We start from the raw sequence: 27,593 nt of genomic DNA, 5'->3' as shown, positions 1-27,593 counted from the left end.
ATCAAATACAGGGGAAAGGAATCAAGTTTCCAGAAACGAAGTCTTCCTGACTGGGCTAATGTGCCCTCTTCCCTCTGTGATGACAGCCAGTGCTATCTTTATGCTGCCAAGGGCACCTTTCTCCAGCACACTGTCAACAATAGAGGCCTTTATGTTGTTGATGCTCTATTTGATGGTTGTAACTTATCACTGTTCAAAATAGCTTTTCACACCAAGAGTGCAGTGAGAGTGCAGTCACCAATGTGCAGTGAGAGTGCAGTCACCAATGTGCAGTGAGAGTGCAGTCACCAATGTGCAGTGAGAGTGCAGTGAGAGTGCAGTCACCAATGTGCAGTGAGAGGTAAAAATGGGATTAGGAGTGAGTGAAACTCAAGCCTAGACGTTTGGTGAGTATTATAGCAACACAGGGTGTCAGTGGTCTGTGTTGAAACAGGTAGAATAATGCAGATATTTAATGAAGTGATAAAGCCTGAGAAGCCTGTGTTTGGAGGATATATTGGCATGGGCAAAGTTGGCAAACCGTGCTAATATATCCTTCAAACACCGGCTTCGAGGGCATTATCACTTATTTAAATATACAACGGGTTAAAGAACATATTCAAATAATGATTGACATATTTTCATTTAAAAAATATTCTGATGAATTTATTCACATTCACATAATAACACATGCTATTTAAAATATTACACAACTCTTCAGTGTCCTTATTCATTTATCAGGAAAATATTTTGTTTTCTAATAGCTGTACTCATATTTACTCTGTTGGGGAAAACATACTTACTGATATGATGTTATTTTGGTATCTTTTGGGGGTTACTGCCATCCGAGGCCCTTACATCAGTATATTATGACTGAATTCAAATTTGGCAAAAATACAGGCCATTTTGACCTGTTATTTAGTTGTTTAAACTACTTGGAGTTGGAGGAGGGGTGAGAAGCTCGCTCATCCTCTCTCTTCTGTGAGACTCAGAGCATGTGATGAACAACCGACTTCTTCAGGCCATTCGCAGATGTGTTGCCTCAACTCCAGGGAATTAACAGCTGACCTCACAGCTGTCTGCTCTGCGCCGGGCGTAAAGGTAATTCATGATATTAATATGCTAAATCAAAGATGATGGTTTTTGTAGCATACGTGATTTCATTTCCATGCAGCGTATTTTTCTTTAGAAAAGTAAGTACAAGAAAATGTATAAACATGAATTAGAAAATCTATTCAGAAGCTGCTTTTTAAATCAATCTGGTGATATATTCTGGTTGACTAGACTGACCACTGGCTGCACTCACAGTAAAACGATGTTAAGATGAGTGGTCAGTCTAGTCAACCGGGCTAATCTGGTCCACCCTGTGGAGTAAGTGGACATTTATCAGGGGTGTCAATGTATCCTTATGTTGTGTTGGCTTGGGTACATGGGTGATAAACCTTCAGGATTCTCACTAGTTTTGGTTACTTTACAGGGACCATATTCTCACTAGTTTTGGTTACTTTACAGGGACCATATTCTCACTAGTTTTGGTTACTTTACAGGGACCATCTCTGTGTTGCTGTAGAGTACTGGTTCATATTCTCCATAACCATGGACCTGACTGCGCTTTCAGACGACGAGGCCAAGCACGTCTGGGAGGTCATACAGAGAGACTTCACCCTCAGGAAGATAGAAGAAGAGAGACTGGGGTAGGTCACTTTTCAAAAAGGTTCAATATCATATTTCAGAGGTTTAGTGAGAAAATATTCAATTGAATCAATGTTGAAGGGTGGAAGGCTTGGATGCGTTTTTCAATAGCATATCTGACATAACAAACTCCTTGTCTGTATGTGACATATAAAATCATGAAGTCTTACGCTGACAGCATTTAGGACTCTACAACATTGGATACTTATTGTCTGTCTTTTATCTGAATGCCAACACTATAGATTCCATACGAGTCGATCACACTGAGGTCCTCAGCGATCTATATATTAGCCATATGTTTTCCACTGTGTGTGTGTGTGTGTGTGTGTGTGTGTGTGTGTGTGTGTGTGTGTGTGTGTGTGTGTGTGTGTGTGTGTGTGTGTGTGTAAGTGTGTTCAGGCTTCTGGAATGTAAGTGTGAAACAGGCCTGCTGTTGTGAGTCAGCTCATCACAGTGATCATGGCTTAGTCACAAGGCCCGTTCTGCCTGTACTGTGTCCCAGGGAAAACAAGTTGCCAAGAGGCCTATTCTCTCTGGGACACAAAGACTCCTCTGTCTGTCTTCCTCATCTTGTCATACTTTTAAAGGAAAATAGACTTCCTGCCAGATATCACTTTATTTTATTCACAAACTGTCAGAAGGACATTGTGTTAAATGTTCTCGATAAGTTATGTGATGTAGTCCCTGCTGAAACTGACCAGAACAGAATGGTACATTATAAGTGTGATTCTGCATGCATGATTCCACAGAGCCAATTTTAAACTGATTTATTATAATCCATGGAGTTAACAGGGACTTAATGTTATCTTCTTAATGCTATTTACTAATCTACTGTATAATGATTTTTATTATAATCCATGATTTAATGAGTTAACAGGTATACTGACTGTATAATGATTTAATGTTAATCTCTGTATAATGATTTAATGCTATATACTAATCTACTGTGATTTAATGATTTAATATACTGATTTAATATACTAATCTACTGTATAATGATTTAATGCTATATACTAATCTACTGTATAATGATTTAATGCTATATACTAATCTACTGTATAATCTACTGTATCTATATAATGATTTAATGCTATATACTAATCTACTGTATAATGATTTAATGCTATATACTAATCTACTGTATAATGATTTAATGTATACTGTATAATGATTTAATGCTATATACTAATCTACTGTATAATGATTTAATGCTATATACTAATCTACTGTATAATGATTTAATGCTATATACTAATCTACTGTATAATGATTTAATGCTATATACTAATCTACTGTATAATGATTTAATGCTATATACTAATCTACTGTATACTGATTTAATGCTATTTACTAATCTACTGTATAATGATTTAATGCTATATACTAATCTACTGTATAATGATTTAATTTGCTAATCTACTGTATTTTTTGCTATTTACTAATCTACTTATAATGATTTAATGCTATATACTAATCTACTGTATAATGATTTAATGCTATATACTAAACTGTATAATGATTTTGCTTGACTTATTTTATATTTCTTGACTTATTTTATACATAATGTTGCTGCTACCATGTCTTATGACTGAAAATAACTTCTAGACATCAGGACTGCGATTACTCACCACGGACTGGCAGAATCCTTTTTCCCCCTTCACGACGGCTGTTTATACAATGTACCGGCAGGATAGAACAGTGGCGTCTGGTAAGACAAGGGGCGGCGGACTACGTATTTTTGTAAATAACAACTGGTGCACAATATCTAAGGAAGTCTTGAGCTATTGCTTTCCTGAGGTAGAGTTTCTCATGATACGCTGTAGACCACACTACCTACTGAGAGAGATTTCATCTGTATTCGTCGTAGTTGTTTACATACCACCACAGTCAGAGGCTGGCACTAAGACAGCATTGAATGAGCTGTATTCCACCATAAGCAAACAAGAAAACGCTCACCCAGAGGCGGCGCTCCTAGCAGCCGGGGACTTTAATGCAGGGAAACTTTAATCCGTTTTACCAAATTTGTATCAGCATGTTAAATGTGCAACCAGAGGAAAAATAACAAAAAAGTGGTCAGATGAAGCAGATGCTAAGCTACAGCACTGTTTTGCTAGCACAGACTGGAATATGTTCCGGGATTCCTCCGATGGCATTGAGGAGTACACCACATCAGTCACTGGCTTCATCAATAAGTGCATCGATGACTTCATCCCCACAGTGACCGTACGTAAATACGCCAACCAGAAGCCATGGATTTCAGGCAGCATCCGCACTAAGCTAAAGGCTAGAGCTGCCGCTTTCAAGGAGCGGGACTCTAACCCTGAAGCGTATAAGAAATCCTGCTATGGCCTCTGACGAACCATCAAACAGGAAAAGCGTCAATACAGGACTGAGATCAAATCGTACTACACCGGCTCGTCACTCGTCGGATGTGGCAGGGCTTGCAAACCACTACAGACTACAAAGGGAAGCACAGCCGAGAGCTGACCAATGACTCAAGACTACCAGACGAGCTAAACTACTTCTATGCTCGATTTAGGCAAATAACACTGAAACATGCATGAGAGCACCAGCTGTTCCGGGAGACTGTGTGATCACGCACTCCGCAGCCGACGTGAGTAAGACCTTTAAACAGATCAATATTCACAAGGACGTGTACCGCAAGCATGCGCTGACCCACTGGCAAGTGTCTTCACTGACATTTTCAACCTCTCCCTGTCTGAGTCTGTAATACCAACATTTTTTAAGCAGACCACCATAGTGCCTGTGCCCAAGAACACTAAGGTAACCTGCCTAAATGACTACCAACTAGCACTCACTTCTGAAGCCATAAAGTGCTTTGAAAGGCTGGTCATGGCTCACATCAATACCATCATCCCAGAAACACTAGACCCACTCCAATTTGCATACCGCCCCAACAGATCCACAGATGATGCAATCTCTAATGCACTCCACAATGCCCTTTCCCACCTGGACAAAAGGAACACCTATGTGTTTCCAAGATGGCGTAGCAATCAGATGTCTTTGTCCTCGTCTTGTCATGTCCCATGTATATATTTTTATATTTTTTTCTTTGCATATATTTTCATTTTTTTCTAAACCTCAACTTCAAAATACTCTTCTGCAACACGCCTCACCCAATGTGGTGTGGATCTGATTTGTTTCTAAAGTATTTTTCTTTACTTCTGAACCGGAATCCCCCAACAGAAGCAACCAGCTAACTAACTACTAGCTAGTAGTCAGCTAACCACTGCTAGTAGTCATCAGCTAACCTATAGCTCGGAAAACTCTCGCCAGTTTACACAACTCGATTCAAACCAGAGCATAACAGCCTTTTTTCTCTCCATATCCCCGGATTCAAGCTCTGAACCTTTTCACCTGGATCATCACAGCTAGCTAGATGCAATCTGGCTAACGTCTCTGTCCCGAAGCAAGCACCAATTAGTCTGGAGCTAGCCCATGCTAGGCATATCTCCCGGCTAGGTGAAGAGGTCCATCAGTCACTCCGGGGCTACAATACCTATTTTGCCAATTGGCCCGGACCCCTTTTACTGCCAGTACTGAGCTCCTTCACGACTGGACTACCGACTTAATCTGCCCGAGGGGGTTAATCAACTGGCTCCTACGTTGCGACGTCCCCTGTCTTTGGCCACTATACCTATTTTGCCAATTGGCTTGGACCCCTTTTACTACACAAAGCCCTGCTTATCCATCACGACTGGACTACCGACGTAATCTACCCGAGGGTTTTTATTTTTTTCCCAACAGGCCCCTCCATCGTGACGTCCCCTGAATGCCCATCTGCTAGCCTGCTAGCCGCGGCCCGGTAGCTGTCTTGAACAAATTGGACTGTTAGCTGAAGAGATCCATCGGCCAATTTCTTGGGCCACTATACCGATTTTGACAATTGGACTGGACCCCTTTGCTACACGGAACCCTACTAATCCATCACGACTGGTCTATCGACGTAACCGCACGAGGAGGCTATAACAGACTTCCTCCGTCGTGACGTCCCTCTAAGGCCTTCTGCTAGCTTGCTAGCCCCGGCCTGCTAGCTGTCTGAATCGCCGTCTCTCCAGCCAGCCTAACTACTCACTGGACTCCTATGATCACTCGGCTATGCATGCCTCTCCCTAATGTCAATATGCCTTGTCCATTGCTGTTCTGGTTACTGATTATTGTCTTATTTCACTGTAGAGCCTCTAGCCCTGCTCAATATGCCTTAGCCAACCCTTTAGTTCCACCTCCCACACATGCGGTGACGTCAGCTGGTTTAAATGTTTCTAGAGACAATATCTCTCTCATCATTACTCAATGCCTAGGTTTACCTCCAATGTATTCACATCCTACCATACCTTTGACGGTACATTATGCCTTGAATCTATCGACCTGGCCCGGGTATCCTGGAAGGATATTGATCTCATCCCGCCAGTAGAGGATGCCTAGTTATTCTATAAAAGTGCCTTCCTCACCATCTTAAATACACATGCTCCATTCAAAAAAATGTAGAACCAGGAACAGATATAGCCCTTGGTTCACTTCAGGCGTGACTGCCCTCGACCAGCACAAAAAACATCCTGTGGTGTACTGCATTAGCATCGAACAGCCCCCGTGATATGCAACTTTTCAGGGAAGTTAGGAACCAATATACCCAGGCAGTTAGGAAAGCTAAGGCTAGCTTTTCAAACAGAAATTTGCATCCTGTAGCACAAACTCAAAAAAAAGTTCTGGGACACTGTAAAGTCCATGGAGAATAAGAGCACCTCCTCCCAGCTTCCCACTGCACTGAGGCTAGGAAAATCTGTCACCACCGATAAATCCACTATAATTGAGAATTTCAATAAGCATTTTTCTACGGCTGGCCATGCTTTCCACCTGGCTACCCCTACCCCGGTCAACTGCCCTGCACCCCCCACAGTAACTCTCCCAAGCCTCCCCCATTTCTCCTTCACCCAAATCCAGATAGCTGATGTTCTGAAATAGTTGCAAAATCTGGACCCCTACAAATCAGCCGGGCTAGACAATCTGGATCCTCTCTTTGTAAAATTATCTGCCAAAATTATTGCAACCCCTATTACTAGCCTGTTCAACCTCTCTTTCGTATCGTCTGAGATTCCCAAAGATTGGAAAGCTGCTGCGATCATCCCCCTCTTCAAAGGGGGAGACACTCTAGACCCAAACTGCTACAGACCTATATCTATCCTACCCTGCCTTTCTAAGGTCTTCGAAAGCCAAGTTAACAAACAGATTACTGATCATTTTGAGTCCCACCATACCTTCTCCGCTATGCAATCTGGTTTCAGAGCTGTTCATGGTTGCACCTCAGCCACGCTCAAGGTCCTAAATTATATCATAACCGCCATCGATAAATGACATTACTGTGCAGCCCTATTCATTGACCTGGCCAAGGCTTTCGACTCATTCTTATCGACCACATTCTTATCGGCAGACTCAACAGCCTTGGTTTCTCAAATGACTGCCTCGCCTGGTTCACCAGCTACTTTTCTGATAGAGTTCAGTGTGTCAAATCGGAGGGCCTGTTGTCCGGACCTCTGGCAGTCTCTATGGGGTGCCACAGGGTTCAATTCTCGGGCCGACTCTCTTCTCTGATGTCGCTCTTGCTGCTGGTGAGTCTCTGATCCACCTCTACGCAGACTACACCATCCTGTATACTTCTGTCCCTTCTTTGGACACTGTGTTAACTAACTTCCAGACGAGCTTCAATGCCATACAACTCTCCTTCCATGGCCTCCAACTGCTTTTAATTGCAAGTAAAACTTAATGCATGCTATTCAATCGATCACTGCCCGCACCTGCCCACCCGTCCAGCATCACTACTCTGGATGGTTCTGACTTAGACTATGTCGACAAGTACAAATACCTAGGTGTCTGGCTAGACTGTAAACTCTCCTTCCAGACTCACATTTTGCATCTCCAATCCAAAATTAAATCTAGATAAGGCTTCCTATTTTGCAACAAAGCATCCTTCACTCATGCTGCCAAACATACCCTCGTAAAACTGACCATCCTACCGATTTTCGACTTCGACGATATCATTTACAAAATAGCCTCCAACACTCTACTCAACAAATTGGATGCAGTCTATCACAGTGCCATCCGTTTTGTCACCAAAGCCCCATATATTACCTACCACTGTGACCTGTACGCTCTTGTTGGCTGGCCCTCGCTTCATACTCGTCGCCAAACCCTCTGGTTCCAGGTCATCTACAAGTCTTTGCTAGGTAAAGCCCCGCCTTAACTCAGCTCACTGGTCACCATGGCAGCACCCACCCGTAGCACGCGCTCCAACAGGTATATCTCACTGGTCACCCCCAAAGCCAATTCCCCTTTGGCTGCCTTTCCTTCCAATTCTCTGCTGCCAATGACTGGAACGAACTGCAAAATCACTGAAGGTGAAGACTCATATCTCCCTCACTAGTTTTAAGCACCAGCTGTCAGAGCAGCTCACAGATCACTGCACCTGTATTGCTTGCCTCACTTCTAGGGAGTTTTTCCTAGCCACCATGCTTCTACACCTGCATTGCTTGCCTCACTTCCTAGCCACCCATGCCTCACTTCTAGGGAGTTTTTCTACACCTGCATTGCTTGCCTCACTTCTAGGGAGTTTTTCCTAGCCACCATGCTTCTACACCTGTATTGCTTGCCTCACTTCTAGGGAGTTTTTCCTAGCCACCATGCTTCTACACCTGTATTGCTTGCCTCACTTCTAGGGAGTTTTTCCTAGCCACCATGCTTCTACACCTGCATTGCTTGCCTCACTTCTAGGGAGTTTTTCCTAGCCACCATGCTTCTACACCTGTATTGCCTCACTTTGCCTAGCCACCATGCTTCTACACCTATTGCTTGCCTCACTTCTAGGGAGTTTTTCCTAGCCACCATGCTTCTACACCTGTATTGCTTGCCTCACTTCTAGGGAGTTTTTCCTAGCCACCACCATGCTAGGGAGTTTTTCTACACCATGCTTCTACACCATTGCTTGCCTCACTTCTAGGGAGTTTTTCCTAGCCACCATGCTTCTACACCTGCATTGCTTGCTGTTTGGGGTTTTAGGCTGGGTTTCTGTACAGCACTTTGAGATATCAGCTGATGTACGAAGGGCTATATAAATACATTTGACTTGATTTGATTTGACCTGTACATAGCCCATCTGTAAATAACCCATCCAACTACCTCATCCCCTTACTGTATGTATTTATTTATCTTGCTCCTTGCACCCCAGTATCTCTACTTGCACATTCATCTTCTGCACATCTGTCACTCCAGAGTTTTATTGGTATATTGTAATTACTTCGCCACTATGGCCTATTTATCGCCTTAACTTACTGTATATAGACTTTTTCTACTGTATTATTGACTGTATGTTTGTTTATTCCATGTGTAACTCTGTGTTGTTGTATGTGTCAAACTACTTTGCTTTACCTTGGCCAGGTCGCAGTTGTAAATGAGAAATTGTTCTCAACTAGCATACCTGGTTAAATAAAGATGAAATAAATCAAATCAAATAAAAATGTGAGAATGCTATTCATTGACTACAGCTCAGCACTCAAAACCGTAGTGCCCTCAAAGTTCATCAATAAGCTAAGGACCCTGGGACTAAACACCTCCCTCTACAACTGGATCCTGAAGACTCCTGAACATCTAGTCAAATGGCTATTTGCATTGCCCCCCCCCCTTACACCACTGCTACTCTCTGTTGTCATCTATGCACAGTCCCTTTAATAACTCTACCTACATGTACATACTACCTCAACTAACCAGTGCTCCCGCACATTGACTCTGTATCGGTACCTCCTTGTATATAGTCTGGCTATTGTTATTTTACTGCTGCTTTTGTTAATTTACTTGCTCTTTAATGACGTGTTACTTTAACTCTTATTTTTATCTGTATTTTTTAAACTGCATTGTTGGTTAGGGGCTCGTAAGTAAAGCATTTCACTGTAAGCTCAACTACACCTGTTGTATTCGGCACAAGTGACTAATAGAATTAGATTTTACTTGATATATACTAATCTACTGTATAATGATTTCATTCCATATACTAATATACTGTATAATGATTTCATCACTTCTCTATGCCCTCCCCTCCCCTCCCCTCCTCCTTCTCCTCTCCTCTTCTTCCCCTCCCCTCCCCTCCCCTCCTCCTTCTCCTCTCCTCTTCTTCCCTCCCCTCCCCTCCCCTCCCCTCCCCTCCCCTCCCCCTCCCTCCTCCTTCCCCTCCTCTCCTCTTCTTCCCCTCCTCTCCCCTCCTCTCCCCTCTTCTCCGCTCTTCTCCTCCTCCCCTCCCGTCCTCTCCTATCCCCCCTCTCCTCTAGGGACCTAAAGACTAAGATAGAGAAGGAGGACACTAAGATTGAGCTGCTGGGTACTCAGACCACCCTGGTAGACTCTCACTGTATCCGCTGTCTGCAGCCCTTCAAGTTCCTGGTCAACAGTAAGCGTCAGTGCATAGACTGTAAGATGTACACCTGCAAGGCGTGCAGCCGCTACAACAAGAAGGATCACGGCTGGGTGTGCGACCCCTGTCGTATGACAAGGTGGGGGCCGTGGGTGTCAAGGCATCCTGAACACACAGCATTAAGAGATTCTCCTGAACACATAGTAATAACAGATGGGTTTGGAAACATTTGCAATCGTGTTTGACTGACCAGGTTAGTAATAACATATAGTTAGAGAAGAGGGCCAACTCTTAAAAGGCTAGTGATAATATATAGTTAGAGAAGAGGGACAACTCTTAAAAGGCTAGTGATAATATATAGTTAGAGAAGAGGGACAACTCTTAAAAGGCTAGTGATAATATATAGTTAGAGAAGAGGGCCAACTCTTAGAAGGCTAGTGATAATATATAGTTAGAGAAGAGGGCCAACTCTTAGAAGGCTAGTTATAATATATAGTTAGAGAAGAGGGCCAACTCTTAAAAGGCTAGTGATAATATATAGTTAGAGAAGAGGGCCAACTCTTAAAAGGCTAGTGATAATATATAGTTAGAGAAGAGGGCCAACTCTTAAAAGGCTAGTGATAATATATAGTTAGAGAAGAGGGCCAACTCTTAGAAGGCTAGTTATAATATATAGTTAGAGAAGAGGGCCAACTCTTAAAAGGCTAGTAATAATATATAGTTAGAGAAGAGGGCCAACTCTTAGAAGGATAGTAATAATATATAGTTAAAAGGCTAGTGATAATATATAGTTAGAGAAGAGGGCCAACTCTTAGAAGGCTAGTGATAATATATAGTTAGAGAAGAGGGCCAACTCTTAGAAGGCTAGTGATAATATATAGTTAGAGAAGAGGGCCAACTCTTAAAAGGCTAGTGATAATATATAGTTAGAGAAGAGGGCCAACTCTTAAAAGGCTAGTGATAATATATAGTTAGAGAAGAGGGCCAACTCTTAGAAGGCTAGTAATAATATATAGTTAGAGAAGAGGGCCAACTCTTAAAAGGCTAGTGATAATATATAGTTAGAGAAGAGGGCCAACTCTTAGAAGGATAGTAATATATAGTTATAGTTAGGGCCAACTCTTAAAGGATAGTAATAATATATAGTTGCCAACTCTTAATAGTATATATATAGTTAGAGAAGAGGGCCAACTCTTAGAAGGATAGTAATAATATATAGTTAGAGAAGAGGGCCAACTCTTAGAAGGCTAGTGATAATATATAGTTAGAGAAGAGGGCCAACTCTTAGAAGGATAGTAATAATATATAGTTATAGTAGGGCCAACTCTTAGAAGGCTAGTAATAATATATAGTTAGAGAAGAGGGCCAACTCTTAGAAGGCTAGTAATAATATATAGTTAGAGAAGAGGGACAACTCTTAGAAGGCTAGTAATAATATATAGTTAGAGAAGAGGGCCAACTCTTAGAAGGATAGTAATAATATATAGTTAGAGAAGAGGGCCAACTCTTAGAAGGATAGTAATAATATATAGTTATAGTAGGGCCAACTCTTAGAAGGCTAGTAATAATATATAGTTAGAGAAGAGGGCCAACTCTTAGAAGGCTAGTAATAATATATAGTTAGAGAAGAGGGCCAACTCTTAGAAGGATAGTAATATATAGTAATAATATATAGTTAGAGAGGCTAGTGATAATATATAGTTAGAGGGCCAACTCTTAGAAGGCTAGTAATAATATAGTTAGAGAAGAGGGCCAACTCTTAGAAGGCTAGTGATATAATATAGATAATATATAGAGAAGAGGGCCAACTCTTAGAAGGCTAGTTATAATATATAGTTAGAGAAGAGGGCCAACTCTTAAAAGGCTAGTTATAATATATAGTTAGAGAAGAGGGCCAACTCTTAGAAGGCTAGTAATAATATATAGTTAGAGAAGAGGGCCAACTCTTAGAAGGATAGTAATAATATATAGTTAGAGAAGAGGGCCAACTCTTAGAAGGCTAGTAATAATATATAGTTAGAGAAGAGGGCCAACTCTTAGAAGGCTAGTAATAATATATAGTTAGAGAAGAGGGCCAACTCTTAGAAGGCTAGTGATAATATATAGTTAGAGAAGAGGGCCAACTCTTAGAAGGATAGTGATAATATATAGTTAGAGAAGAGGGCCAACTCTTAGAAGGCTAGTGATAATATATATAGCCAACTCTTAGAAGGATAGTAATAATATATAGTTATAGTAGGGCCAACTCTTAGAAGGATAGTAATAATATATAGTTATAGTAGGGCCAACTCTTAGAAGGATAGTAATAATATATAGTTAGAGAAGAGGGACAACTCTTAAAAGGATAGTAATAATATATAGTTAGAGAAGAGGGCCAACTCTTAGAAGGCTAGTAATAATATATAGTTATAGTAGGGCCAACTCTTAGAAGGATAGTAATAATATATAGTTATAGTAGGGCCAACTCTTAGAAGGATAGTAATAATATATAGCCAACTCTTAGAAGGCTAGTAATAATATATAGTTAGAGAAGAGGGCCAACTCTTAGAAGGATAGTAATAATATATAGTTAGAGAAGAGGGCCAACTCTTAGAAGGCTAGTAATAATATATAGTTAGAGAAGAGGGCCAACTCTTAGAAGGCTAGTAATAATATATAGTTAGAGAAGAGGGCCAACTCTTAGAAGGCTAGTAATAATATATAGTTAGAGAAGAGGGCCAACTCTTAGAAGGCTAGTAATAATATATAGTTAGAGAAGAGGGCCAACTCTTAGAAGGATAGTAATAATATATAGTTAGAGAAGAGGGCCAACTCTTAGAGAAAGGCTAGAAGGTAGTAATAATATATATATATAGCCAACTCTTTAGTAATAATATATAGAAGAGGGCCAACTCTTAGAAGGCTAGTAATAATATATAGTTAGAAGGCCAACTCTTAGTAATAATATATAGTTAGAGAAGAGGGCCAACTCTTAGAAGGCTAGTAATAATATATAGTTAGAGAAGAGGGCCAACTCTTAGAAGGCTAGTAATAATATATAGTAGAGAAGAGGGAGGCTAGTAATAATATATAGTTAATATATATATAGTTAGAGAAGAGGGCCAACTCTTAGAAGGATAGTTAATAATATATAGTTATAGTTAGAGAAGAGGGCCAACTCTTAGAAGGCTAGTAATAATATATAGTTAGAAAGGGCCAACTCTTAGAAGTGATAATATATAGTTAGAGAAGAGGGCCAACTCTTAGAAGGCTAGTAATAATATATAGTTAGAGAAGAGGGCCAACTCTTAGAAGGCTAGTAATAATATATAGTTAGAAGGCCAACTCTAGGCTAGTTATAATATATAGTTAGAGAAGAGGGCCAACTCTTAGAAGGCTAGTAATAATATATATATAGGGCCAACTCTTAGAAGGCTAGTAATAATATATAGTTAGAAGAGGGCCAACTCTTAGAAGGCTAGTAATAATATATAGTTAGAGAAGAGGGCCAACTCTTAGAAGGCTAGTAATAATATATAGTTAGAGAAGAGGGCCAACTCTTAGAAGGCTAGTAATAATATATAGTTAGAGAAGAGGGCCAACTCTTAGAAGGCTAGTAATAATATATAGTTAGAAAGGGCCAACTCTTAGAAGGCTAGTAATAATATATAGTTAGAGAAGAGGGCCAACTCTTAGAAGGCTAGTAATAATATATAGTTAGAGAAGAGGGCCAACTCTTAGAAGGATAGAAGGCCAACTCTTAGAAGGTAGTAAATATATAGTTAGAGAAGAGGGCCAACTCTTAGAAGGCTAGTAATAATATATAGTTAGAGAAGAGGGACAACTCTTAGAAGGCTAGTAATAATATATAGTTATAGAAGAGGGCCAACTCTTAAAAGGCTAGTAATAATATATAGTTAGAGAAGAGGGCCAACTCTTAGAAGGCTAGTAATAATATATAGTTAGAGAAGAGGGACAACTCTTAGAAGGCTAGTAATAATATATAGTTAGAGAAGAGGGCCAACTCTTAGAAGGCTAGTAATAATATATAGTTAGAGAAGAGGGACAACTCTTAGAAGGACAACTCTTAGAAGGCTAGTAATAATATATAGTTAGAGAAGAGGGACAACTCTTAGAAGGATAGTAATAATATATAGTTAGAGAAGAGGGACAACTCTTGGAAGGATAGTAATAATATATAGTTAGAGAAGAGGGACAACTCTTGGAAGGATAGTAATAATATATAGTTATAGAGAATAGAGCCAAGAGTCCTGGTCAGGTGACATGGTCAGGAAACTATTCTAGCTCTATTGGGTTCATATACATTCCACTGATGATGGGGTTCATATTGAGACTGGAGTGACTCTCCTAGCTCTATGGGGTTCATATTAAGACTGGAGTGACTCTCCTAGCTCTATGGGGTTCATATTGAGACTGGAGTAACTCTCCTAGCTCTATGGGGTTCATATTGAGACTGGAGTGACTCTCCTAGCTCTATGGGGTTCATATTGAGACTGGAGTGACTCTCCTAGCTCTATGGGGTTCATATTGAGACTGGAGTGACTCTCCTAGCTCTATGGGGTTCATATTGAGACTGGAGTGACTCTCCTAGCTCTATGGGGTTCATATTGAGACTGGAGTAACTCTCCTAGCTCTATGGGGTTCATATTGAGACTGGAGTGACTCTCCTAGCTCTATGGGGTTCATATTGAGACTGGAGTGACTCTCCTAGCTCTATGGGGTTCATATTGAGACTGGAGTGACTCTCCTAGCTCTATGGGGTTCATATTGAGACTGGAGTGACTCTCCTAGCTCTATGGGGTTCATATTGAGACTAGAGTGACTCTCCTAGCTCTATGGGGTTCATATTGAGACTAGAGTGACTCTCCTAGCTCTATGGGGTTCATATTGAGACTGGAGTAACTCTCCTAGCTCTATGGGGTTCATATTGAGACTGAAGTGACTCTCCTAGCTCTATGGGGTTCATATTGAGACTGGAGTGACTCTCCTAGCTCTATGGGGTTCATATTGAGACTAGAGTGACTCTCCTATCTCTATGGGGTTCATATTGAGACTAGAGTGACTCTCCTAGCTCTATGGGGTTCATATTGAGACTGGAGTAACTCTCCTAGCTCTATGGGATTCATATTGAGACTGGAGTAACTCTCCTAGCTCTATGGGGTTCATATTGAGACTGAAGTGACTCTCCTAGCTCTATGGGGTTCATATTGAGACTGAAGTGACTCTCCTAGCTCTATGGGGTTCATATTGAGACTGGATTGACTCTCCAAGCTCTATGGGGTTCATATTGAGACTGGATTGACTCTCCAAGCTCTATGGGGTTCATATTGAGACTGGAGTGACTCTCCTAGCTCTATGGGGTTCATATTGAGACTGAAGTGACTCTTGTGTTTACCTTGCAGGGTCCTGAAAATTGGAACAGTGGGATGGTACCATGACAATGTGCGCACCCGTTTCAAGCGCTTCGGCAGTGCCAAGGTGATGAAGTCTCTTTACAAGCGACTCAATGGAGAGGGTGGGTTCTTTTTGTTTGATTATTGATTCATTGTGCATACTTCTAAATGTAATCACATGTTACAGTTGTGGTTGTTGTTGAGAGTGTCCAAGTGTCACATTTTGGTCACCAAATGATCAGGAGTGTGACACATGGCTGGCTGTAATGAAGAGTCACATGGTAGGGCCTGTACTTGACACCGGGGTGACATAGCCATGCAATGATGACATATGGTCACCACTGGCAGCTGGTGGGAGGAGCTATAAGAGGACGGGCTCATTGTAAACGGAATGGTATCAAACAATTTAAACATATGGAAACCACATGTTTGACTCCGTTCCATTGATTCCATTCCAGCCATTACAATGAGCCTGTCCTCCTATAGCTCCTCCCACCAGCCTCCACTAATGGTCACATGTAGCGTTCTAGAACTGGGAACAGTGTTCTAGAACTGAGTGACTGTTGTCTGTTCTGTATTCTAACAGTCCTCTTGACCCAGACCTCACATAGGACGAAGAGATGATTTGAAGTACAGTACCAGTCAAAAGTTTGGACACACCTACTCATTCAAGGGTTTTTCTTTATTTTTACTATTTTCTACATTGTAGAATAGCGAAGACATCAAAACTATGAAATAATCTGGAATCATGTAGTAACCAAAAACGTGTTAAACAAATCAAAATATATTTTCGATTCTTGCCTTGATGACAGCTTTGCACATTCTTGGCAGCTTTGCACACTCTCAACCAGCTTCACCTAGAATGCTTTTCCAACACATATGTTCCCACATATGCTGAGCACTTGTTGGCTGGTTTTCCTTCACTCTGCGGTCCAACTCATCCCAAACTATTTCAATTCGGTTGAGGTCAGGTGATTGTGGAGGCCAGGTCATCTGATGCAGCACTCCATCACTCTCCTTCTTGGTCAAATGGAGGTGTGTTTTGGGTCATTGTCCTGTTGAAAAACAAATGATGGTCCCACTAAGGGCAAACCAGATGGGATGGCGTATTGCTGCAGACTGCTGTGGTAGCCATGCTGGTTAAGTGTGCCTTGATCATCCATTCATCCAGATCATCCAGATCATCCATTCACCTACTCTGCGTCTCATAAAGACGTGGCGATTGGAACCAAACATCTCAAATTTGGACTCAACAGACCAAAGGACAGATTTCCAACGGTCTAATGTTCATTGCTCATGTTTCTTGGCCCAAGCAAGTCTCTTCTTATTATTGGTGTCTTTTAGTAGTGGTTTCTTTGCAGCAATTCAACCATGAAGGCCTGATTCACGCAGTCTCCTCTGAACAATTGATGTTGAGATGTGTCTGTTACTTGAACTCTATGAAGCATTTATTTGGGCTGCAATTTCTGAGGCTGGTCACTCTAATGAACATATCCTCTGCAGCAGAGGTAACTCTGGATCTTCCTTTCCTGTGGCGGTCATCATGAGAGCCAGTTTCATCATAGCGCTTAATGGTTTCTGCGACTGCACTTGAAGAAACTTTCAAAGTTCTTGAAATTTTCCGGGTTGACTGACCTTCATGTCCTAAAGTAATGATGTCCTGTCATTTCTCGTTGCTTATTTAAGCTGTTCTTTCCATAATATGGACTTGGTCTTTTACCAAATAGGGCTTCTGTATACCACCCCTACCTTGTCAGAACACAACTGATTGGCTCAAAAGCATTAAGAAGGAAAGTAATTCCACAAATTAACTTATAACAAGGAACGCCTGTTCATTGAAATGCATTCCAGGTTACTACCTCATGAAGCTGGTTGAAAGAATGCCAAGAGTGTGCAAAGCTGTCATCAAGGCAAAGGGCGGCAACTTTGAAGAATCTCAAATATAAAATATATTTTGATTCCATATGTGTTATTTTATAGTTTTGATGTCTTCACTATTATTGTACAATGTATAAAATAGTAAAAATAAAGATCTTGGAATGAGTGACTGGTACTGTCTATATAACTATTAATAACAGAATATCACTTCTCTCTGTCTTCACAGGCGCCCGTCGTGACAGTGACACACAAAGCATGCCTGATTTCCGCAGTAAGTAGAATAGACGAAGGCAATGGGAAAAATATATCAATATTTCAACATACCTGAAAACTGCTTAACCCTGTGGTACTTTTGCATATCATAGCGGAGTTGACAACACCAGCATAAGCACGATGATATGCAAAGTAACACGGGGTTACACAATTTGAGAAGAAAACAAGTCACCCCTTCTTCTCCCTCTCTCCCCTGTAGATGACAGGTACAATGGTCATGATGAGGACTATGCAGATGCAGAAGCTCAGCGATACAAAATGGTAAACAGTTTCTCCTCTCAATATGGTTCTGGAGAAACTGGATATCATATCCCAGACTCACTACTTCTCTTTATGTCTCCATCCTGTTGTTCTGTCAGATGCGAAAGAACAAGCGCCTGCTCTCTGTTCATCCCATGGACTTGGATGTGGATATAGAGGAGTATTTTCCACCCCACTCTCGCACTCACTCTCGTCGACAATCCTACCAGGTAGACGGACAAAACAGTCCTGGTTTCTACTAGCCAAAAGTAGTGCATTGTGGGAATAATGGGTTATTTAAGGTTGTGATGGTTATGTCACCTACAGCAGATCCTGGAGGAGCGAGGTGGTGGTCACCGGGGTGACATGGAGCTCATGGATTCCATGCAGCAACAACAACACCGCATGAACCGTAGGAAGAGCCTGGATAGGTACAACATGCGCCCTGGTAAGCAACAAACACACACACTCTCCCACACACACACAGACATTAAATCAGAGCTGGTTAGTTTGCAATGTAATGGCATTACAATACTACAACAACAGTAATCTCACGCCAAACCAACATTTTGTAATATAACCTGAGCTAAAGCGATGGTCCTCAGACGATGGGCAGTATGGGATGGTGCGTGCCCGCTCCCTATCCAAGATCAGCTCCTCTATGAACCGCCAGCACTATGTGGACACGTCAGAAGAGGAGGAGGGAGGGCGCAACACCATGTACCAGACCCCCTATCGTCGACGCCCTTCCTACAGCCGAGTTGGCTCTCACGAGAACCTGCAGGCCCCAACACAGCAACCGGTAGGATGTGTGTTGGTGTGTGTGTGTGTGTGTGTGAGAAGGAGAGAGTGAAATAGAGCTGAAACAGAGATGAGACAGATGACGTCTCTCTACACTAATAAACTACCCTGACATGAGACAGATGACGTCTCTCTTCACTAATAAACTACCCTGACATGAGACAGATGACGTCTCTCTCCACTATTAAACTACCCTGACATGAGGCAGATGACGTCTCTCTCCATTATTAAACTACCCTGACATGAGACAGATGACGTCTCTCTCCACTATTAAACTACCCTGACATGAGACAGATGACGTCTCTCTCCACTATTAAACTACCCTGACATGAGACAGATGACGTCTCTCTCCACTATTAAAATACCCTGACATGAGACAGATGACGTCTCTCTCCATTATTAAACTACCCTGACATGAGACAGATGACGTCTCTCTCCACTATTAAACTACCCTGACATGAGACAGATGACGTCTCTCTCCACTATTAAACTACCCTGACATGAGACAGATGACGTCTCCACTCTCCACTATTAAACTAAACTACCCTGACATGAGACAGATGACGTCTCTCTCCACTATTAAACTACCCTGACATGAGACAGATGACGTCTCTCTCCACTATTAAACTACCCTGACATGAGACAGATGACGTCTCTCTCCACTATTAAACTACCCCTGACATGAGTCTCTCTCCACAGATGAGACGTCTCTCTCTCCACTAATAAACTACCCTGACATGAGACAGATGACGTCTCTCTCCACTATTAAACTACCCTGACATGAGACAGATGACGTCTCTCTCCACTATTAAACTACCCTGACATGAGACAGATGACGTCTCTCTCCACTATTAAACTACCCTGACATGAGACAGATGACGTCTCTCTCCACTCTTAAACTACCCTGACATGAGACAGATGACGTCTCTCTCCACTAATAAACTACCCTGACATGAGACAGATGACGTCTCTCTCCACTATTAAACTACCCTGACATGAGACAGATGACGTCTCTCTCCACTATTAAACTACCCTGACATGAGACAGATGACGTCTCTCTCCACTATTAAACTACCCTGACCATAGAAAATGAACCACATTAACTGACAAACAAGGGTGGGCTTGTCCTTCCACTCAAGCCTGGGAAGATAGATTTCAAACACTGTTGGGCTGATTTACATTGTACATGTATTTATTGGAAGTTGTGTGTCTCAAGTGATGCATGCTGGGGTTTTTAGTTGATTGAACTTCAGAGAGCAGAACAAAGACAACTTTGTTTCTTGATTTGGATAATTAAAGATTTTTTTAAATTTGTATTTTATTTTATCTTTATTTAACCAGGTAGACAAGTTGAGATCAAGTTCTCATTTACAACTGCGACCTGGCCAAGATAAAGCAAAGCAGTTCGACACATACAACAACACAGAGTTACACATGGAGTAAAACAAACATACAGTCAATAATACAGTAGAAACAAGTCTATATACGATGTGAGCAAATGAGGTGAGATAAGGGATGTAAAGGCAATAAAAAGGCCACGGTGGCGAAGTAAATACAATATAGCAAGTAAAACACTGGAATTGTAGATTTGCAGTAGGTGAATGTGCAAAGTAGAAATACTGGGGTGCAAGGGAGCAAAATAAATAAATAAATACAGTAGGGGATGGGGTAATTGTTTGGGCTATTTATAGATGGGCTATGTACAGGTGCAGTGATCTGTGAGCTGCTCTGACAGCTGGTGCTTAAAGCTAGTGAGGGAGATAAGTGTTTCCAGTTTCAGAGATTTTTGTAGTTCATTCCAGTCATTGGCAGTAGAGAACTGGAAGGAGAGGCGGCCAAAGGGGGAATTGGCCCTGGGGGTGACCAGTGAAATACACCTGCTGGAGCGCATGCTACGGGTGGGTGCTGCTATGGTGACCAGCGAGCTGAGATAAGGCGGGACTTTACCTAGCAGTGTCTTGTAGATGACCTGGAACCAGAGGGTTTGGCGACGAGTATGAAGCGAGGGCCAGCCAACGAGAGCGCACAGGTCGCAGTGGTGGGTAGTGTAAGGGGCTTTGGTGACAAAACGGATGGCACTGTGATAGACTGCATCCAATTTGTTGAGTAGGGTGTTGGAGGCTATTTTGTAAATGACATCGCCAAAGTCAAGGATCGGTAGGGTGGTCAGTTTTACAAGGGTATGTTTGGCAGCATGAGTGAAGGATGCTTTGTTGCAAAACAGGAAGCTAATTCTAGATTTAACTTTGGATTGGAGATGTTTGATGTGAGTCTGAAAGGAGAGTTTACAGTCTAACCAGACACCTAGGTATTTGTAGTTGTCCATATATTCTAAGTCAGAACCGTCCAGAGTAGTGATGCTGGACGGGCGGGCAGGAGTAGGCAGCGATCGGTTGAAGAGTATGCATTTATTTTTTACTTATATTTAAGAGCAGTTAGAGGCTACGGAAGGAGAGTTGTATGGCATTGAAGCTCACCTGGAGGGTAGTTAACACAGTGTCCAAAGAAGGGCACACTGAACTCTATGATTTGACACACTGAACTCTATCGGAAAAGTTGTTGGTGAACCAGGCGATGCAATCATTTGAGAAACTGAGGCTGTTGAGTCTGCTGATGAGGATGTGGTGATTGACAGATTTGAAAGCCTTGGCCAGGTCAATGAATACGGCTGCACAGTATTGTTTCTTATCGATGGCGGTTAAGATATCGTTTAGGACCTTGAGCGTGACTGAGGTGCACCCATGACCAGCTCTGAAACCAGATTGCATAGCAGAGAAGGTACGGTGGGATTCAAAATGGTTGGTAATCTGTTTGTTAACTTGGCTTTCGAAGACCTTAGAAAGGCAGGGTAGGATAGATATAGGTCTGTAGCAGTTTGGGTCAAAAGTGTCCCCCCCCCTTTGAATAGGGGGATGACCGCAGCTGTTTTCCAATCTTTGGGAATCTCAGACGACACGAAAGAGAAGTTAAACAGGCTAGTAATAGGGGTTGCAATAATTTAGGCAGATCATTTTAGAAAGAAAGGGTCCATATTGTCTAGCCCGGCTGATTTGTAGGGGTCCAGATTTTGCATCTCTTTCAGAACATCAGCTCTCTGGATTTGGGAGAAGGAGAAATGGGGAATGCTTGGGCAAGTTGCTGTGGGGGGTGCAGAGCTGTATGGTCTCACCTCACTCCTCTCCTGTCATTTTGTATTGGTCTCACCTCACTCCTCTCCTGTCATTTTGTATTGGTCTCACCTCACTCCTCTCCTGTCATTTCGTATTGGTCTCACCTCACTTGGTCTCACCTCACTCCTCTCCTGTCATTTTGTATTGGTCTCACCTCACTCCTCTCCTGTCATTTTGTATTGGTCTCACCTCACTTGGTCTCACCTCACTCCTCTCCTGTCATTTTGTATTGGTCTCACCTCACTTGGTCTCACCTCACTCGTCTCCTGTCATTTTGTATTGGTCTCACCTCACTTGGTCTCACCTCACTCCTCTCCTGTCATTTTGTATTGGTCTCACCTCACTCCTCTCCTGTCATTTTGTATTGGTCTCACCTCACTTGGTCTCACCTCACTCCTCTCCTGTCATTTTGTATTGGTCTCACCTCACTTGGTCTCACCTCACTCCTCTCCTGTCATTTTGTATTGGTCTCACCTCACTCCTCTCCTGTCATTTTGTATTGGTCTCACCTCACTCGTCTCCTGTCATTTTGTATTGGTCTCACCTCACTTGGTCTCACCTCACTCCTCTCCTGTCATTTTGTATTGGTCTCACCTCACTTGGTCTCACCTCACTCCTCTCCTGTCATTTTGTATTGGTCTCACCTCACTTGGTCTCACCTCACTCCTCTCCTGTCATTTCGTATTGGTCTCACCTCACTTGGTCTCACCTCACTCCTCTCCTGTCATTTTGTATTGGTCTCACCTCACTTGGTCTCACCTCACTCCTCTCCTGTCATTTCGTATTGGTCTCACCTCACTCATCTCATGTCATTTTGTATTGGTCTCACCTCACTCGTCTCCTGTCATTTCGTATTGGTCTCACCTCACTTGGTCTCACCTCACTCCTCTCCTGTCATTGTTATACAGGTCAATGCGCTAAACAAGCGCATGTCAGCCATAGAGAGTCTCCTGAACCGGCTGGAGTCCAAGATGACTCTACCCCCCGACGATGAGGTAAGAAAGGGTTAAAAACCTTACTACTGCTCTCCTAACAGAGCTTCTTATTGCTTATTGCCTAACCCTTTCTTGGAATAATCATATTAGAGAGAATCACAGCTGTTCATCAAAGGCTAACTTGTTGGTTAACTCTGGCCTTAACCTCGTTTCCATTACAAACTCCTCCTTGTTGAATTTCTCCTTAAGACATAAGCAATTCAACTCCTAAACATTCAAGTCTTAAACTGACGAGAACCTAGATGGAACTGACCCCAACCCTGTTTCTGTCCACCTGGAATAAAGTCAAGAAAACTGCCCAGAACAGAGTTCACTGGAGATGCACTGTTGAGGCTCGAGGTTCCACTAGCAGCAAAATGGAAAATAGTCTAGTAAGTCAATCCTGTTTGTATCCACAGGAGACGCCCCCGACCGCTGCACAGATAGAGGAGGAGAAGCTGAGGAGGAAGCTGAGCGAGCTGGCGGGGAACATCAGTGTTCCGTCCTCCGACGAGGAAGCAGGAGGGGGGAAGAAGACCCCTTTATTAAAGAGGGCCGCTGTGAAGAGTAACCTCCCAGTCCTCCCCCTAGAGCCCCTCAGTTCCTCCAGCGATGAGGGGCCCACCGAGGCTCAGCAGGTGAATTTTGGGGGTCCTGTTACCCTGTTACATCTCAGACACACACCAAAAAGCTGTAGCGGAGGTGATAGAATCCAACCAATGATGTGTATAAACCCTGGATTGCTGATGCTATGTAATGGCCAATGAGATGTTTTGAAGCCACCTGCCTCCATATTGGTACTCTTCCATAGGGGAACTACATAGGAGAACTACATAGGAGAACTACATAGGATAACTACATAGGAGAACTCTTCCATAGGAATAAAGGTACAATTAAATAGGGGAACCACATAGGAGAACTACATAGGAGAACTACATAGGAGAACTACATAGGAGAACTACATAGGATAACTCTTCCATAGGAATTAATGGAATTCTACAGTATTTCAATCAAATGTTTCAAGAACAAAATAACATGTATTTAGGTATTTCTTTGTTGTAGTGGGGACAGTATCATTAGTACAACAACAACAACAAATATTTTAAGGAATATATTTAGTATTTTTATGTTCAGTTCACATAATATAAATGTGTTTTGTTTTTTTGTTTTTTTGTACCCCTTTTTCTCCCCAATTGGTGGTAAGTCTTGTCCCATCGTTGCAACTCCCCTACGGACTTGAGAGAGGTGAAGGTCGAGAGCCATGCGTCCTCCGAAACACAACCATGCCAAGCTGCACTGCTTCTTGACACACTGCTCGCTTAACCCGCCACAATGAGTCACTAGAGCGCAACGGGACAATGACATCCCGGCCGGCCAAACCCTCCCCTATCCCGGACGACGCTGAGCCAATTGTGCGCCACCTCATGGGTCTCCCGGTCTCGGCCGGCTGCAACACAGACTGGGATTGATCCCGGGTCTGTAGTGACGCCTCCAGCATTGTGATGCAGTTCCTTAGACAGCTGCGACACTTGGGAGGCCCCACATAATGTCATTTAAACGTATGCATTAAAGTGTCTGTAATAGAATATACTTGTCAAAAACCAATGTAGACATTAATAAATGCAGGGGGAGTACCAAAATGGCCGTATGGTGGCTTCAAAACAACACCCCCTGTCAGTCATCTAGGGTTTACATCATTGGATCCAACCAGGGACCTCTCGCACGCAGAATTAACATCTTAAAACAATCCCTAACACTCTTTCTAGCACTAATACTCACACTTGTCTTTTCTCACTCACACTTCAGCACTTTGCTGATAGCTGCTTTACTGAGGAAAAGTTGGATTTATTACGACTGTGATATGTGGTTGCACCAACTGTCAGTCCCTCTGGATAAGAGTCCCTTGCTAAATGACCGCAATGTCAATGTAAATGTCTTCACCATTAGACCAAGACAAAATCCTTGTGGTCTCAGGGTGACATTTGGGCTAGCAAGTCTCAGGCAGTGCTACCTGATCACGAAAGTGCGATTCCAAATCACCTCCGCTACATATAGGAGACGTAGGTACTTTCCCAAAGGCTAATTTCTGTTCCCTTACATGGCTTTCAGAGATCCACCGCGGCGGCCCTCTGTGACATCACCAAAGAGTTTCTAAGAACCATTAATGCCGCTGAAAGCGCGATGAACGAGTACTTCCCCTCAATAACGTCTAATGACAGTCCTATGATAACTGACGTGGCTGATGTAAGGAAAGCAGCTGAGTCTTACAGAGAACTTGAGGAAAATGTAAGCTTAAAAATCACACTCTTTTCCTCCCAAGCAGTCATAATCCAATCAAAATAGCTGTGTGTCAAGTGTAGGTCTGGAGCCTTTTGTTTAAAGCATGCGAAGAGACGTCTTGTGTTGTCTTAAAGCAGAGATTCGCTTTGTATTCCAAGCAGTCTGGAAACTGTTAGCTTGCTAATGGTGTTTGGTTAGCAGCTCGTCTGTAAGGGTACATTTGTGGTGGTTGTCCTGTGCCCTGTTCCAGGTGTACATGACCTCAGGGAAGTCCTTTGATCTGGAGAAGAAGCTGAGGCATCTGGAGCAGAGTGCCAAGAACCGCTTCGGAGGGGCTACAGACTCGGAGCTGTCTGACCTGGAGGACGTGGTGGCTCTGACTGCACATCGGGTCCAGAGCACTGAGAGTGAGGTAGGTGACGAGGCTCTACTGCGGGTTCTACTGAGCAGGCTTTCTACTCAACAGGGATGTGCTGTATGGACTGAAAAGCACACTGTGAACTGTAGATTTCCAAGAACCATTGTGGCCTACAGAGACGCATGAAGAAATAACAATAAAACACAAGAGCTCGTTTAGTTGACATATCTATTATTTTCAGATAACTTGTTTTCCTTCAGAAGGGGTATCATTTGTATTTTCTGTCTTTTCCTTCTCTCTTAGGTGTCTGATTTGGAGAACAAACTTGCTGCTCTAAGTGCCTCAGGGAAGAAAAAGGTGAGTATGTTGTGCAATTCAATAATTCTCTTCAGACCCTCTTGGGCTTGCTTTGATGCTTATTGTTGTCGCATGCTGTTGTCTAAAACAACTATTCTATCTGACAGATATCAGGTTCACAGAACAGGAAAAGGTTTAACCAAGACTTCCCCACAAGTAAGGCCCAAAGCATATTGTGATGCCCCTAATATGTTGTCTTTCAGTCCTGACCAACTGTGCTTATGACCATCTCCTCTTGTTTCCACCATCAGAACCCAGCAACGGCTCAGGATCCCTACGGAAATCCAATCACATGTAAAAGGACTGTACGACGAATACGCCCCATGAAACTGTCTGTATTATCTTAGTTACTGAAATATACCTTCAACCTTATCTGTCACTGATCCACTGTATATCTGATGTCAATCTCATATCCACATTGTTACAGTATGTTAATGGTATATCCACACCCACAATGCACAGCAGTTCTGTGCTGTAAAAGCAGGCTACACCATAGCTATGTTCAATGCAAAAACAACCCTGGTTTACTGCCTGAAAGTCATACGCATTATAAAGTATCCTCTCAGTCTCAATGTATCTGATGTCTAAACTCATGAAATGCTCTGATGTGATTGGTCAAAAGGGCAATTTGTGGGGAAAAAATATCAGAATTGGGCTTCCTGCTGCAAAACAAGTTTCCTGATTTAAAAGATGAATCTGTGCCATATAGGCTACCAACATTCCAGCAGAGGCCAAATGTGACTTTCTGTGTTAAAATGGAGTTTGATTAGTGAACACTGGTAAAGTGGTAGTTACTGTAGACTGTCATGACCTAGTCTAATAATGACCTTTTGGACGGCATGGAATTCTGGGAAACAAGCACCACGACTTACTATCTTACATCACCAACTGTGTTACATTCAAATAACAGAGTGTCTGTTACATATTGTCTCAGTACATATCTTTCTGAAAAAGTGAAATGTTGTCTTGACACTGACCAGACAAATATGATATGATATAACAAGTTATCTAGTCTGGATAATGATCTCTGTTTTCTCTCAATTCATATAAAAAAATATGTCTGAAACCGTTTTCAAGACAATTATAAATATTGCAATAGGATGAATATATATATATACTGTATCATTTGAAAAGCTGCAGTGCGTTGTGCTGTCACTGGGCTTCTGCATCTAATAAATTGTATCACATCAACTGTTGAGTGTTTGAGTGTTTCTATTCTGAGGGGATCTTAACATACACTACAGCCATGCCCATATTGGTATAGTGATTGCAGGCAGACACATACTGCCACCTAGTGACACAGCGTTTTCACATTCATACATTATTGCTTTTGAAACAAACACGTGTACTTTTAAGATTTCGATTAGACTGTAATAACATATCAATGACACTAAAAACATCAATTAAACTGTAATACCATATCAATGCACTCCACACTGCCCTTTCCCACCTGGACAAAAGGAACACCTATGTGAGAATGCTGTTCATTGACTACAACTCAGCGTTCAACACCATAGTGCCCTCAAAGTTCATCACTAAGCTAAGGACCCTGGGACTAAACACGCCCCCAGGTGGTAAGGGTAGGTGACAACACATGCTGATCCTCAACACGGGGGCCCCTCAGGGGTGCGTGCTCAGTCCCCTCCTGTACTCCCTGTTCACTCATGACTGCACGGCCAGGCACGACTCCAACACCATCATTAAGTTTGCTGATGACACAACAGTGGTATGCCTGATCAACGACAACGATGAGACAGCCTATAGGGAGGAGGTCAGAGACCT

General features: G+C 42.3%; 1 protein-coding gene across 2 annotated transcripts; it reads left to right on the top strand.

Annotated features, from left to right (window-relative positions):
- The first annotated feature begins 931 nt into the window (after positions 1–931).
- On the top strand, positions 932–26,995 carry mlpha (melanophilin a). Of its 2 annotated transcripts, XM_065023278.1 has the most exons (16): positions 932–1,080; positions 1,527–1,673; positions 10,005–10,226; positions 15,490–15,602; positions 17,585–17,629; positions 17,831–17,892; positions 17,991–18,101; positions 18,199–18,319; positions 18,477–18,673; positions 22,751–22,837; positions 23,236–23,454; positions 24,926–25,102; positions 25,347–25,508; positions 25,758–25,811; positions 25,919–25,967; positions 26,063–26,995. In XM_065023278.1, the coding sequence occupies exons 2-16, from the start codon at positions 1,576–1,578 to the stop codon at positions 26,107–26,109; spliced, it is 1,764 nt and encodes a 587-aa protein (XP_064879350.1). In that variant the 5' UTR covers positions 932–1,080; positions 1,527–1,575; the 3' UTR covers positions 26,110–26,995. The 2 variants fall into 2 exon arrangements, with proteins under 2 accessions (XP_064879350.1, XP_064879354.1); XM_065023282.1 differs by lacking the exon at positions 24,926–25,102.
- The last annotated feature ends 598 nt before the right edge of the window (positions 26,996–27,593 follow it).

Source organism: Oncorhynchus nerka, linkage group LG2 (genome assembly GCF_034236695.1).
Source record: "Oncorhynchus nerka isolate Pitt River linkage group LG2, Oner_Uvic_2.0, whole genome shotgun sequence".
Classification (NCBI taxonomy): Eukaryota; Metazoa; Chordata; class Actinopteri; order Salmoniformes; family Salmonidae; genus Oncorhynchus; species Oncorhynchus nerka.
The sequence above is the reverse complement of the archived record's forward strand: the minus strand, read 5'-3'. Positions and strand labels throughout refer to the sequence as shown.